The 11,034-nt window shown below is 51.7% G+C and overlaps 1 protein-coding gene and 1 long non-coding RNA gene across 3 annotated transcripts; one reads left to right on the top strand and one right to left on the bottom strand.

Annotated features, from left to right (window-relative positions):
* The first annotated feature begins 556 nt into the window (after positions 1-556).
* Positions 557-1,829, top strand: LOC138168226 (uncharacterized). Its single transcript, XR_011170064.1, has 3 exons — positions 557-775; positions 1,218-1,469; positions 1,696-1,829. It is a non-coding gene; the product is annotated as an uncharacterized lncRNA (long non-coding RNA).
* A 293-nt stretch (positions 1,830-2,122) lies between these two features.
* Positions 2,123-5,065, bottom strand: LOC138168223 (leukocyte immunoglobulin-like receptor subfamily A member 5). Of its 2 annotated transcripts, none has more exons than XM_069097254.1 (5): positions 4,813-5,065; positions 4,497-4,535; positions 4,046-4,321; positions 3,302-3,574; positions 2,123-2,443 (listed from the first exon to the last, which is right to left on the bottom strand). In XM_069097254.1, exons 1-5 carry the CDS (start codon positions 4,844-4,846, stop codon positions 2,304-2,306), a joined length of 762 nt encoding a protein of 253 aa, XP_068953355.1. In that variant the 5' UTR covers positions 4,847-5,065; the 3' UTR covers positions 2,123-2,303. The 2 variants fall into 2 exon arrangements, with proteins under 2 accessions (XP_068953355.1, XP_068953356.1); XM_069097255.1 differs by having other exon boundaries at positions 4,497-4,532.
* Between the last annotated feature and the right edge of the window lie 5,969 nt (positions 5,066-11,034).

Below are 11,034 nucleotides of genomic sequence, written 5' to 3'. Positions count from 1 at the left end.
TTTCTGTGAAATCCTAGTTGGGATGGAGGTGCTGGTGGCTGATTGTCTTTGATTTTCTTGAGCTTGAGATACCTATAGGACTTCTAGTTTAAGAATTTCAAAGGACAGCTGGTGATGTGATACTGAAGTGGAGAGAAGAGGTTGGAGAAAGAGTTCTGGGAATCATCAGCATAGAGAAGATTGTCAGACTTAGAGGAGCTGATGACATCACTGAGCAAGGCCTATGGAGGAAAAAGAGAAGAGGGGCCATGATGTGGCTTCGGATGTCCCCGGGAGGCAGCTGCTCCAATCGCAATGTATACCAGGTAATGATAGATTTTGCCACTCAATCCTCTAAGTCCCAAACCTTCCAAACGGCTGTATAGGTACTTTCTTCAAATGGTTTTCATAGGATGAAATGGTCACTTAAACTCCATGGTCTAAGACAGAACTATGATCTCAATTTTCAGTCGCCCCTTTATGAAATCCTAGGAGTCTGTAAGGGTTATGGGATTTAAAGATCTTCCATGCCCCGTTGGACTTGCTGACTTAGCAGGAAGGTGCGGAGCAAGAGGAAGCGGAAGCCAAGCTAGCGTTCCTGCGGTGGCTGGTGGTGGTGGTGACGGCGGCAGCAGCAGAGGCAGTGGCAGCGCGAAGCCCTTTTTGAGTTAGGACTGCTAAGGACTTTCTGCTAAGGGCTCCTGCTGAGGACTGCCGGGGGCCGGAGCTGCTGGGAGCCCGCTTCCAGGATGCTGGGTGGTTGCTGTGAGTGGGGAGAGGAGGACCTTTGCCTGAGGTAGCCTGTTCTGTTTTAAAGGCTTGAAAATGTGGGTGCTTTCTACTTTATCTACCTGTGCCAATGTCATAACTACTCTGATGGCTTTGACTTTCTGGTTTTGGGACTCAGTCTTTTGGTATCTTAATAAATTTTCTAGTTTATTTCCTCATATGGCAAACATGACGTATTTTGTAATGGATAATTATATCAGCATATTTGTAATCTCTATAGGCATTGTGCATATGGCATTGCTGATACATTGAAGCCAGATGATCTTCCAAAGGCTGCAGAGATTATAGCATATGGAAGGGATAACACTGTAACTATTGTTTATTCTGGAGAAGATGATTACAAAATTGTACCCTTAACTCATTTATTCTACCGTGAGTGAGGCTACGATAGTCTGGTTATTGTCTCTTTGCTTTTTCTTGATTTTTTGTTTGTTCACCTTGTTTGTTAGATTTGTTTCCACAGGCTTGGTACCCTCCATCTGTAGATGTCTGATAGCTTAAGCTGGATGTCACCCCCTGTCTGCAACTGTGATGTGTCACCCTTGGACCTGGCATAAAGCATATTAAGAACTGACCTCTCAAATGGGACCCCTTAGGACAGGGACAGCTCTACATCCGGTTTCAGCAGCAAGTAGCCATAGAAGAAGAGATCTTCACCCCTTACAGAGTCCTGATGGGAAAAACCCTGTTGGGAATGACTGGTGAGACTGGGCTTTCTGCTTTCCTGGTGTCATCTCCCCACCCCACCAAAGTTGGTCCTGTAGCCCACAACTTCTCTACCATCCATGTTGGGTTCTCCTCCCAGATCTACGTGGCCTGTCTATGGCCATCTCTTTCTTAGCTATAATAGAAAGAACACCTGCCTTCCTTCTGAAGGTGAGGTTCACACCTCAGGGCAATTGCCTTCCTTTCCCTTGTCTTTTGCAGGTGTGATGGCTTCGTCCTTGGGTTCATTTTCCCTACAGTCAGAATCTACAGGGCTTCGAAGTTACCCATTCCCTGGATACCACAAACAGGTGTCTGGGGTTTAGTATTTGTCATTAGACGATTTTTTACTTGACTCCTTGACCTGTTCAAATGATTCCCTATAATCTCAGTTTGTCATAGGGCCATTAATAGTTAGGAACCATTACATCACCTCCAGACATAAAACTAGCTTTTGTCATGAGACTTCACCATTACACAAATAATTGAAAAGTTTAGAGCATACAAGATTTGCACTCTGTTGTTGATTTTTTTAAAGTATCTCATGAATATGTTAGGATTATACAAGGTTCCTTGACAGAGGCAACCAAGAGATAACCTTAAGAAGAAGCCAGTGTTCTGGACTGAGTCAGCCATTGTCTGATTTCCTCAAAGACGAGGGCGTGGATGGCGAGAGTCCTCCATGGCTGGGTTTGGTAGGGAGCAGGGGCCAGGGACCGGAGTAGAGCGGACAACATGTGGACTGCAAATCACGTCTTATTCCTGTTCCGGGCTATCCAGCTGGAAACACTCAGTGGACTTGCTCTTGCCAACTCACTGGAACCCAGTGCTCAGGCCAGGGTTTCCTGGCCTGCTTCTCGGTGCCTTCTCCTGCTGTACCAAGCCTCGGCCAGGAGGACTCCCAGGATGAGGAGGAGCAGTCCAGCCAGGCAGAGGCGGATGAGATTCCCTGTGGTGTAATCCTGGGGGGCTGCATGTAGGGAAGAAAGTTGTCCCTGAGACACCCGGAGGATGTCCCTATCCCTACACATTTGGTGATGAGAGATGGGACTGGGGAGAAGGACTGGCTGTGTGGGTGGAGGCGAGGAGACTGGGACTGAACTCACTCCTCTTTCCCCCTGTTCTTTCTGTTCCTCTCCCTTGCTCAGGGTCAGCCCTCCTGACTTCCTCCCCAGTCAGGGCACAGTCAGATGTCCCCAACATTTCTCATCTCTTTTCTCTGGCTCCATGGGGGATGTATGGCCCAATGCTTTAAGCCTTCCCTCCTCTTCAGGGACAGAGCCCTGAGCCTCCTGCCAGGGCAAGGGCACCCTCAGGCCAGAGCTGGGGGAGGCAGAGTAGGGAAGTCACACAGCCGTTATACCCAGTCTCTGCTTACTCACTAGCTGCTGAATCTACGGCCCCCTGAGCTTGCTGAGAATTTGAAGGCGCAGATCATCCCCAGTGGCTCCTGGGAATGAAATGAGGAGTGTGGAGAGCATGGGGCTGCTTGTCTTGCTTCTGCCCTTTCTCCCCTTTTGTGCCCCTTCCCCCTTCCAACCTGGTCCAGCCTCCCCCTATTCCTGGCAGGCCCGTATGGGCTTCACAATTTTTCCATGTCCACGTCATGTTCTCAAGTTCTTCTCTCTCCATCCCCTTCCTCACCCCTTCAAGCCTCCCCCCCACCCCAGGAGCCCAGGAGCTCCCTCACCACAAATCCCTGGAGCTCTGGGCTCCTAAGAGCAGAACAAGGGAAGGGAATGGAGGGGGCATTTACAGAGACAGCCTGGCCACAGCAGTGCATTCTGGGCTGATGGGTGGGCCAGGGGCCAGGCTGGGGCTTGCTCACCTGTGACCTTGAGCTCCAGCAGGTCACTGGGGGCCGTCCAGAGGAGGGGCTGCTGACTGTGAAAGCTATAGCATCGGTAAGCAGCGGTCTCAGCAGGGACGGGGAAATCTGCCTGGCCTCCACTTCTCCAGTGCTGAGGGGTACTGGCCCCTTCTTCCTTAATCAGAATGAAACTGTCAAACCTGTATTCTGACTGACAGCAGAGGGTCACTTTTTGTCTTGAGGCCAGCTTGGGGCTGGGCAGAGCTGAGAGGGAGGGTTTGCTGTATAGGCCTGAGGGAGAAGAGCCTGGAATTAGGAGATATCCCCTCCTTTCCTGTGCCAGTGCCTGAGCTGGGAGAGGGTCTCAGAAGTCACTCTGGCTCTCTCTTCCTCTTTCCTTTCTTGAAAATGATGAATGGGATGGGAGAGCCCCCATTGTCTCCCAGGGAAGCCCAGGTTACTCTGTCTCCCTGTCTCTGGAGGTCAGAGCTGAGGGGCCCATCTTCTCTCTGGCTCTGGGAGAAGGGAGCAGGGTTAAAGAAAGGGGGGTAGCAGAGGATCGGGAGGGAGTAGATGGGCCTTGGCCCAGGTGCTGACATGGGGGTAGCTCCCTCCCCAGAAACCCTGTGGGGCTCTTTCTGGCCCTCTGGAGACCTTCAGGATCTGGCTGCCATGGGGGTCCTAGGAGCTTCTCCCCTTACTCCCTTCCCTCAGTGGGTGAGGGAGACACAGAGCTAGGCCTGGCTGTGGGGCCTGCCTCACCTGTCACCACCAACTGCAGAAACTCACTGCCTTCTGACCAGTGCAATCCGTTGTGGTAGAAGCAGTAATAACTCCCTGCAGTGTCCTCGGTCACAGAGGAGATGGGGAACTTGGCCTCACTCTTAGTTCTGTGCATGCTTTTGGGTTCAGAGCTTCCTTCTTTCTTCAGATAGTAACTATGAGCTCCAGGAGGCCCCCTGCACCACAAGGTCACCGGATTCCCATAGGGGATCAGAGGCCCTGGCTCAATCCAGAGGGAGGGTCCAGGGGGGGATCCTGGAAGACAATCAGAGTCTGAAAGCTCAGCCTCCACCCGTTCCCAGGCTCCCCTCCAGGAGGGTCTTGCTACAACCCTTCCTCCACCCCTCCATCAGCTCCGATCAGTCAGTACAGAGCCAGGATCAGGGGCAGCAGGACTGGGGAGGAGAGGAGAGGGGAAGAAGGAGCTTACCTGCCTCAGCCCTGATCCTCATGCCCAGACACAGTCCTGCTGGAGAAGACCCATATTACACATGACTCTCCACACCCCTCTCAGAGGGGAAGGGGTCAGACAGCTGGGGACTGCACTGAGAAGGGTTGAATGAGTATCAGGAGACCTGAGGCAGAGCCCTGCTCCTTCCCCCCATCCCTATGCATCCTTTAGACGATTGGTTCTTTTCTGTAAAGATTTGTGAATGTAGGGAAGGGAGGCTGGACTCCAGGGTCTGCCTATCTGGAAGAATCCCCTTGCCCACGATTTCCTCTAATCTCCCCTCCCCAGGACTCACCAAAGCACAACAGGGCGATGAGAAAGGAGGACATGGTGAGCCCAGCCACCGGGGAGAGGAAGGACGGATCTCTGGCAGGAGAGATCTCTGGTGATGCGGTCAGGCAAGAGCACAGGGTGTGGTCAGAGCCAGCCAGCCTTTCTCTGAGCTTCCCAATCTCCCAGCTCCTTCCCCCGTGGGGTTCCCAGCTCAAGGGCAGGGTGATGTAGGGTCAGGTGGCAGAAGCAGGGGGAAGATATCCATTTATGACAAGCTCTGAGAGGTGGCTTGGTGATGGGGGGGTCAAGGAGTTCAGGGAGTCCAGGAACCCAATAACCAGAGTCCTTGGAAAGCAGTGTGGAATGAATTCACGGACTCAAGCATTCTCTAAGTCAAGGTGGCAAAGATTTATTATCATGCTATACAGCAGGCAAGAATTCTTAGGGAACCTGCAACCTTAAAGGGGTACAATTAAAGTTTATCTAGGATAATCTATAGTAGGACCTGTGCCAAATATGCTAACTGGGTGAGTCAGGGTGGCCTTAGGAATGAGTTAAGGAGTGGTCAGTTCTTAAAGGAACATGTACTTTTAATATCTACTACGCAGGTGTATTGCCCAGAATTCCCTGGGAAATAGCCCAAGGAGGGGCTGCATGGAGGTGTAGTTTTAGGCTTGAAACATCACTAAGTCAGCTAGAGGTCAGGGCTGACTGAGAAAACTCAGGCGGTCCCCATCAATGTCTTGTTAGACAAGATAGATGTTGGGAATAAACCTATATTGCACGCTAACAAGGGATTCAGGATGTGTATAATGTGTATAGGGAGTCTATACTATATATATGACTGAGTCTAGGATATATCTGATAGGGGTGTGTGTGTGTGTGTACACACACGTACCCAGCTGCTTCAGCCAGTACACAGTTGGGTCAAACTGCTGAATTCTGTAAGTGCAACTGGCCACTGTATCAGGAAGAGAGAGAAGTATTTTGCCAGAGTATGCTGCCCTTGAGCTATCAAGAAACTGCCTGAGATAGTGTTTTGAGGCTATGGAGAAATGTGATTTTACAAACTGGGGTCCAAGCACCCCGTCATTAGGGAACTCCAGCCCCACCAGAATGGGACTGAGTGAGCCATTGGGAAGCCCCAGCTTGGGAGCTGCCTCTGCTCTGAATTTTCTGACTGGTCTTGTCTACACTGCACCCCCCCCCCCCCCATCCTCACCTTCAGCTTTCTCCTCTGTACCATCCAGGCAAGAGTTGTCTTCAGTGAGAGAGATTGGGTTATGCCCCAAGCATGTATAAAAGGAAGGGGTGGTCTCAGACCTGGAGGGACAGAGTCTTAGGAGGTAGATTTAAGAGACTGGAGCCAGCATGGCTGATTTTCCAGCTCCTCTTTGAGAAGCAAAGGGAGGACAAAGCTGGGAGATAAAAGGGAAAAATCATCATTTCTTCTTTTTATTTTTTCAGAGGCAATCAGGGTTAAGTGACCTGCCCAGGGTCACACAGCTAGTCTGTTTAAGGTCACATTTGAACTCAGGTCCTCCTGACTCCAGGGAGGATGCTCTGTCTGCTGCACCGCCTCATTGCCCCAAAGTTGTCATCTTTACAGCCGTCTCCAAGAGGAGGATCAAGGCTAGGGGAAGTCTTAAGCAAAGGGCATCTCTTTCCTCATTATTCTTCCGATGTCTGCATATTCATTCGATCTAATAGGATGTGCTGTTTTGCTATCCAATGTGTTTCTAGTAACTGAATTTAGCCTCAACCACAAAGAGGTCAGGAGTTAATTAGATACAGATGTAAATTTAAGGTTGGGCATAGAACCCAACCTTTGCCTAGGTGTTAAGGAATTTTCCTAATTCGGGGCTTAGAGCTATTATGACTGCACTTGGAACTTTTCATCTAAAACAACTTCCTAAAGCTGAGGAGGGAGGAACCAATTGAACTTTAGGAACTATTATATTACCCCCCCCCTTAAAATGAGCTAATTATTGTAACATTGTTACAATACATTTTCATATTTCTTACATTCTTACTTTATATAACTCTCTCCCCAAATCCCTCCTTGTAATAAAGAGTCAAACATATCAATTTAGCATCTGAGTAAATCAGTCAGTCAATCAACAGCCATTTATTAGACACCTACGTTGTGCCAGGCACGGCTAAGCAATGAGAATATGCAGGCAGGCAAAGACATTGATTCTGCCTTCCAGGAGCTTACATTCTAATGGAAGAAACAACATGCACATAACTGAAGGCTTCCTGTGGGGGGTGGATTTACGTTGAGTCTTGAAGGAAGCAAGGGAAGCCAGAAGCTCGAGGTGAGGAAGGACAGTACGACTTAGCAATGGAGTGTCACGTATAAGGAACAGCTGCATCGTGGCAGAAAAGAACGGGAGGAGGGGCGGCTAGGTGGCTCAGCGAGTAAGAGCACCGGCTCCAGTGTTGGGACGACCTGGAGATCGAATCCCGGGCTCAGACACTCAGCACCACACCCAGAAATAACTGGCCGTGTAGCCTTGAGCGATTGCTTAATAAAAAAAAAGAAAACGAAGGGAGGGCAAGGAGGCTCCAAGGCGATTGCAAGGTTGGAGGAGGAGGAGGAGGGGGGCATGACGGAAAGCGGGATCTTTTTTGGGTCTTGGAGTTCACGGGGAGCCTCGGGAGTTTGCTGAATGGGGAGGGGTTGCAATGACGTGATCAGTCCACTCTGTTGCCTGAGGGGAGGATGGACTGGGGTGGGGAGAGACAAGGGAGGACGGCCGATTAGAAGGCGGTAGGTGGGAGGTGAGGAGGTGTGTGAGCAGAGGGAAGGGGACTTTCGTGAGAGATGTTCCGAAGGGAGAAATGACAAGGGATTGGATGTGTGGGGTGAGTGAGGGGTGGGGGATGACTGGGGCTGTGAGTCGTGGTGAGAGGGAGGACAGTGGTGCCCGTGGTTATAACTGGGGAATCTGGAAGACTGGAGAGCCTGAGAAGGTTAGTGGGTTCTATTGAGTCCTGACTTCTGTTTTTAGTCAGTCAACAAACATCTAGACCATGGGGACCAGAACTAGAGGAGAGAATGGGGTTGGGGCAGCACATTGGGGAGCTCAATACCCGGAGACAGGGCAGAGAAAGGCCCGGCGTGGCAGTAGGAGGGGCTCGGCTTAGGTCCTGCCCCGGACCCCGCCTCCCTCTGCCTCAGCTCCTTGTCTCTGAAATGGGGCTAGTGATGGGACTGGGTCCCAGGGCGGAGGTGGAGCGGACACAGCGCTCCTTGGGCACGGAGGCGCCCCGTGCGTGCATGGGAGCTGTTACTGTCCTCAGGGTTCAGGAGTGGCTGCTCTGTGCCCGGCGCCGTGCTGGGCATAAGGAGCCCAGTGGCAAAGGGAGGCGATGCCCCCTCGCAAGCATGGGAGGGCCCTACTGTACGGGAGTGAGTCCAGATCTGCACAGGGAGCTGGGGAGGAGCGGGGTGTGCGTGAGTGTGTATGAGTGTGTTTGTGTGTGTTTGTGCACGTGTGCTTTTGTGTATGTGTGTGAGTGTGCGTGTGTATGAGTGTGTGCACGTGTGTTTGTGTGTATGTGTGAGTGTATGAGTGCACTGTTTGTATGTGCATGTATGAGTGTGTGCACGTGTGTTTGTGTGTGCATGTGCACGCACATGTGTACGCACTGTTTGTGTGCAGTGTGTTTGTGTGAGTGTATGTATGTGAATGTGTATGAGTGTGTGTGCGTGTGTGCCTGCATGTGTGTGAGTGTGCGCCTGCCTGTGTGTGAGCGTGTATGCACATGTATTTATGCATGTGTATGAGTGCATGTGTGTATGTGCGTGCATAAATGTTTTCATGTGTGTGCATGCATGTGTGTGTTCATGTGTGCCCACCTGCATATGCATGTGTGTGTGTGTGATGGAAGCCAAAGGAGGAGAAGGTGGCCGGGGCTCTGGGCTAGACACATCTAAGTTCCCACTGCTGAAAGCCTGGCTTTGGGGTGCAGTAGGACCTGGAAGACTCTCAGGGGCTTCCCAAGCTAGGGTCTGCCTAAAGGGAAGGTCTGGGGGGTGGGTCTGGAAGGGCATCAGAGCCCCTTCCTCCACCCATGAAGCCCACTCCCTTCAGCCCTCTCCTGATGGTGCCCCCAAGGGTGGCTATATGTGCTGAGGTGTCAGGAAGGGGATGGTGAAATGGCAGGATGGACTGACTCACAAGCTGGGCTGGGCTGGACTGGGCTGGGCTGGGCTGGCCCTTTCAGAGAAGTCTCCCAGGTGACAGAGACAGCTCCCCTCCTACTGAGCCCTAACTTAGCTTCTGTCCTGATACTTGGAGAATAGCTGAAGATTAGTGAACGGAGGGGGCTGGCCACCCAGCAAGCCGGGCTCCTGCCCTGTCTAGGTAGCTTTATTCTGGTGCAAAGCATCCCTTGTGCCTTCAGAACTCCAGGTCTATGGGCCTTCTCAGAATCTCTCTCCTGCCCAGGCCATCCCAGGCCATCCCAGGCCATCCCAGACCATTCTAGGCCATCCCCAGCCAGCCCAGGCCATCTCAGGCCATCCCAGGCCATCTGAGACCATTCTAGGCTATTCCAGGCCGTCCCAAGTCAGTCCAGGCCATCCCAAGACAGCCAAGACCAGCCCAGTTCAGCCCAGGCCAGCCCAGGTCATCTCAGGCCAGCCCAGGCCATCCCACATCAGCTCAGACCAGCCCAGGTCAGCCCAGGCCATCCCAGGCCATCCCAGGCCAGTCCAGGGCAGCCTAGGCCTAGGACTCTTCAAAGCAGAGAAAGGAGGACAATATGGGTTCCCCCTTGGGCCCCCAGGCCCGAGGCCTGTCCTGAGCTGCCTGTCCTCATTGGCAAACTGGTCAGGAGACAAAAAAGTCTGGCACCAGGCCCAGGATTTGGTGGCAGAAATGGCTTTCACCCACCCTAAGAATCCAGGCCTACTCTTTTCTGTGTGAAACCAGTGAAATGGGAAATGTGACTTCTCAAGGCTCCTCTGGTCTCTTTATTCAGATTTGTATGTTTGACTCAGGGCCAGAAGAGAGCTGGTGTGTGGGACGGCAGTCATGATCCAAAGGAGATTTTGTTAGGTTAAAACGCTGGGCCGAGTGAGTGAGATGAAGCAGGCTCAGGCCTTCCCAGCCCAGCCTGACCCACAGGGTTTCATCAAGCAGGAGAAATGCCTGGAACCTCATCCATCAGCAAGCATTAATTAAGCACCGACTATATGTGTGTCTCCATGTGCAACGCTGGGGACACAAGTGCAAAGAATGAGGCCATGGCGCCCAGGGAGCCGACCGCCGTGTTCAGCACAGCCATAAAGGGAGTCCGTACAGACAAATGCGAACAACTGGGAGGCAGGGCACGAGCAGGGCTGGGAGCACGGTGTGTAAGCTGTGTGTTGAAGGAAGAGCTTGACCATTCTGAGATGCATTCGAAGAGGGAGGGCGTTCCTGGGAAGGGGCATGGCCAGTGCAAAGGCATAGAGGTGGGAGATGAAGTCTCATGTATGCCTATCAGAGAGAAAGCCCATTGGCTGGAATGCAGACTGTGGGGAGCCTGGAGGGGAGGTTGGGACCAACCAGGCTTTGAAGGGCTTTAAACGCTGAACAGATGAGTTGAACACAACCCTAACCAGGGATTCTTAACCAGAGGTTCATGAATTTGATTAAACAATGTTTTTGACAGTTGTATTTCAGTATGATTGATTTCCTTTGTCATCCTCTGTATATGTGATTCTCAGAAGGGCTCCATGAGCTTTACCCGACTGTCTGCCCAAGCCGTCCAGGTCTTGAAAAAGGTGAAGAACTGCTGACCCAGAGGCAACAGGGAGCCATCGCAGCTGGTTGAGTAGGGGCATCACCCAGTCAGATCTGCCCCTAAGGACGGGTAGGATGAACCTGAGTGGTGAGAGGTTTGAGGCAGGGAAACCAATATGGAGGCTGTTGGTGCAGTGGATGGAACCCTGGGCCTGACATCAGGAAGACCTGAGTTCAAATTCAGCCCCAGAAACTTCCCAGCCGTGTGACCCTGGGCAAGTCACTTAGTGTTTGTTGGTCTCAGTTTCCCCAACTGTAAAATGGGGCTACTAGTAGCTCCTACATGCCAGGGTGGCTGTAAGGATCAGCTGAGGTTATATTTGTAAAGCGCTTGGCACATAATAGGCATCTTATAAATGCCTGTTCCTTTCCAATCGCCCCCTTGCCTCCCGATCTAAGAACTAAGGTTGTAGTGGTGTGAGTGGGGAGAAGGGGCAGATGGGAAG

This window comes from Petaurus breviceps, unplaced genomic scaffold (assembly GCF_028583685.1).
Source record: "Petaurus breviceps papuanus isolate PSGF00001 unplaced genomic scaffold, PetGlider_PUasm1.0 355, whole genome shotgun sequence".
In the NCBI taxonomy this organism is placed as follows: Eukaryota; Metazoa; Chordata; class Mammalia; order Diprotodontia; family Petauridae; genus Petaurus; species Petaurus breviceps.
This window is presented reverse-complemented; position numbering and strand designations above follow the sequence as displayed.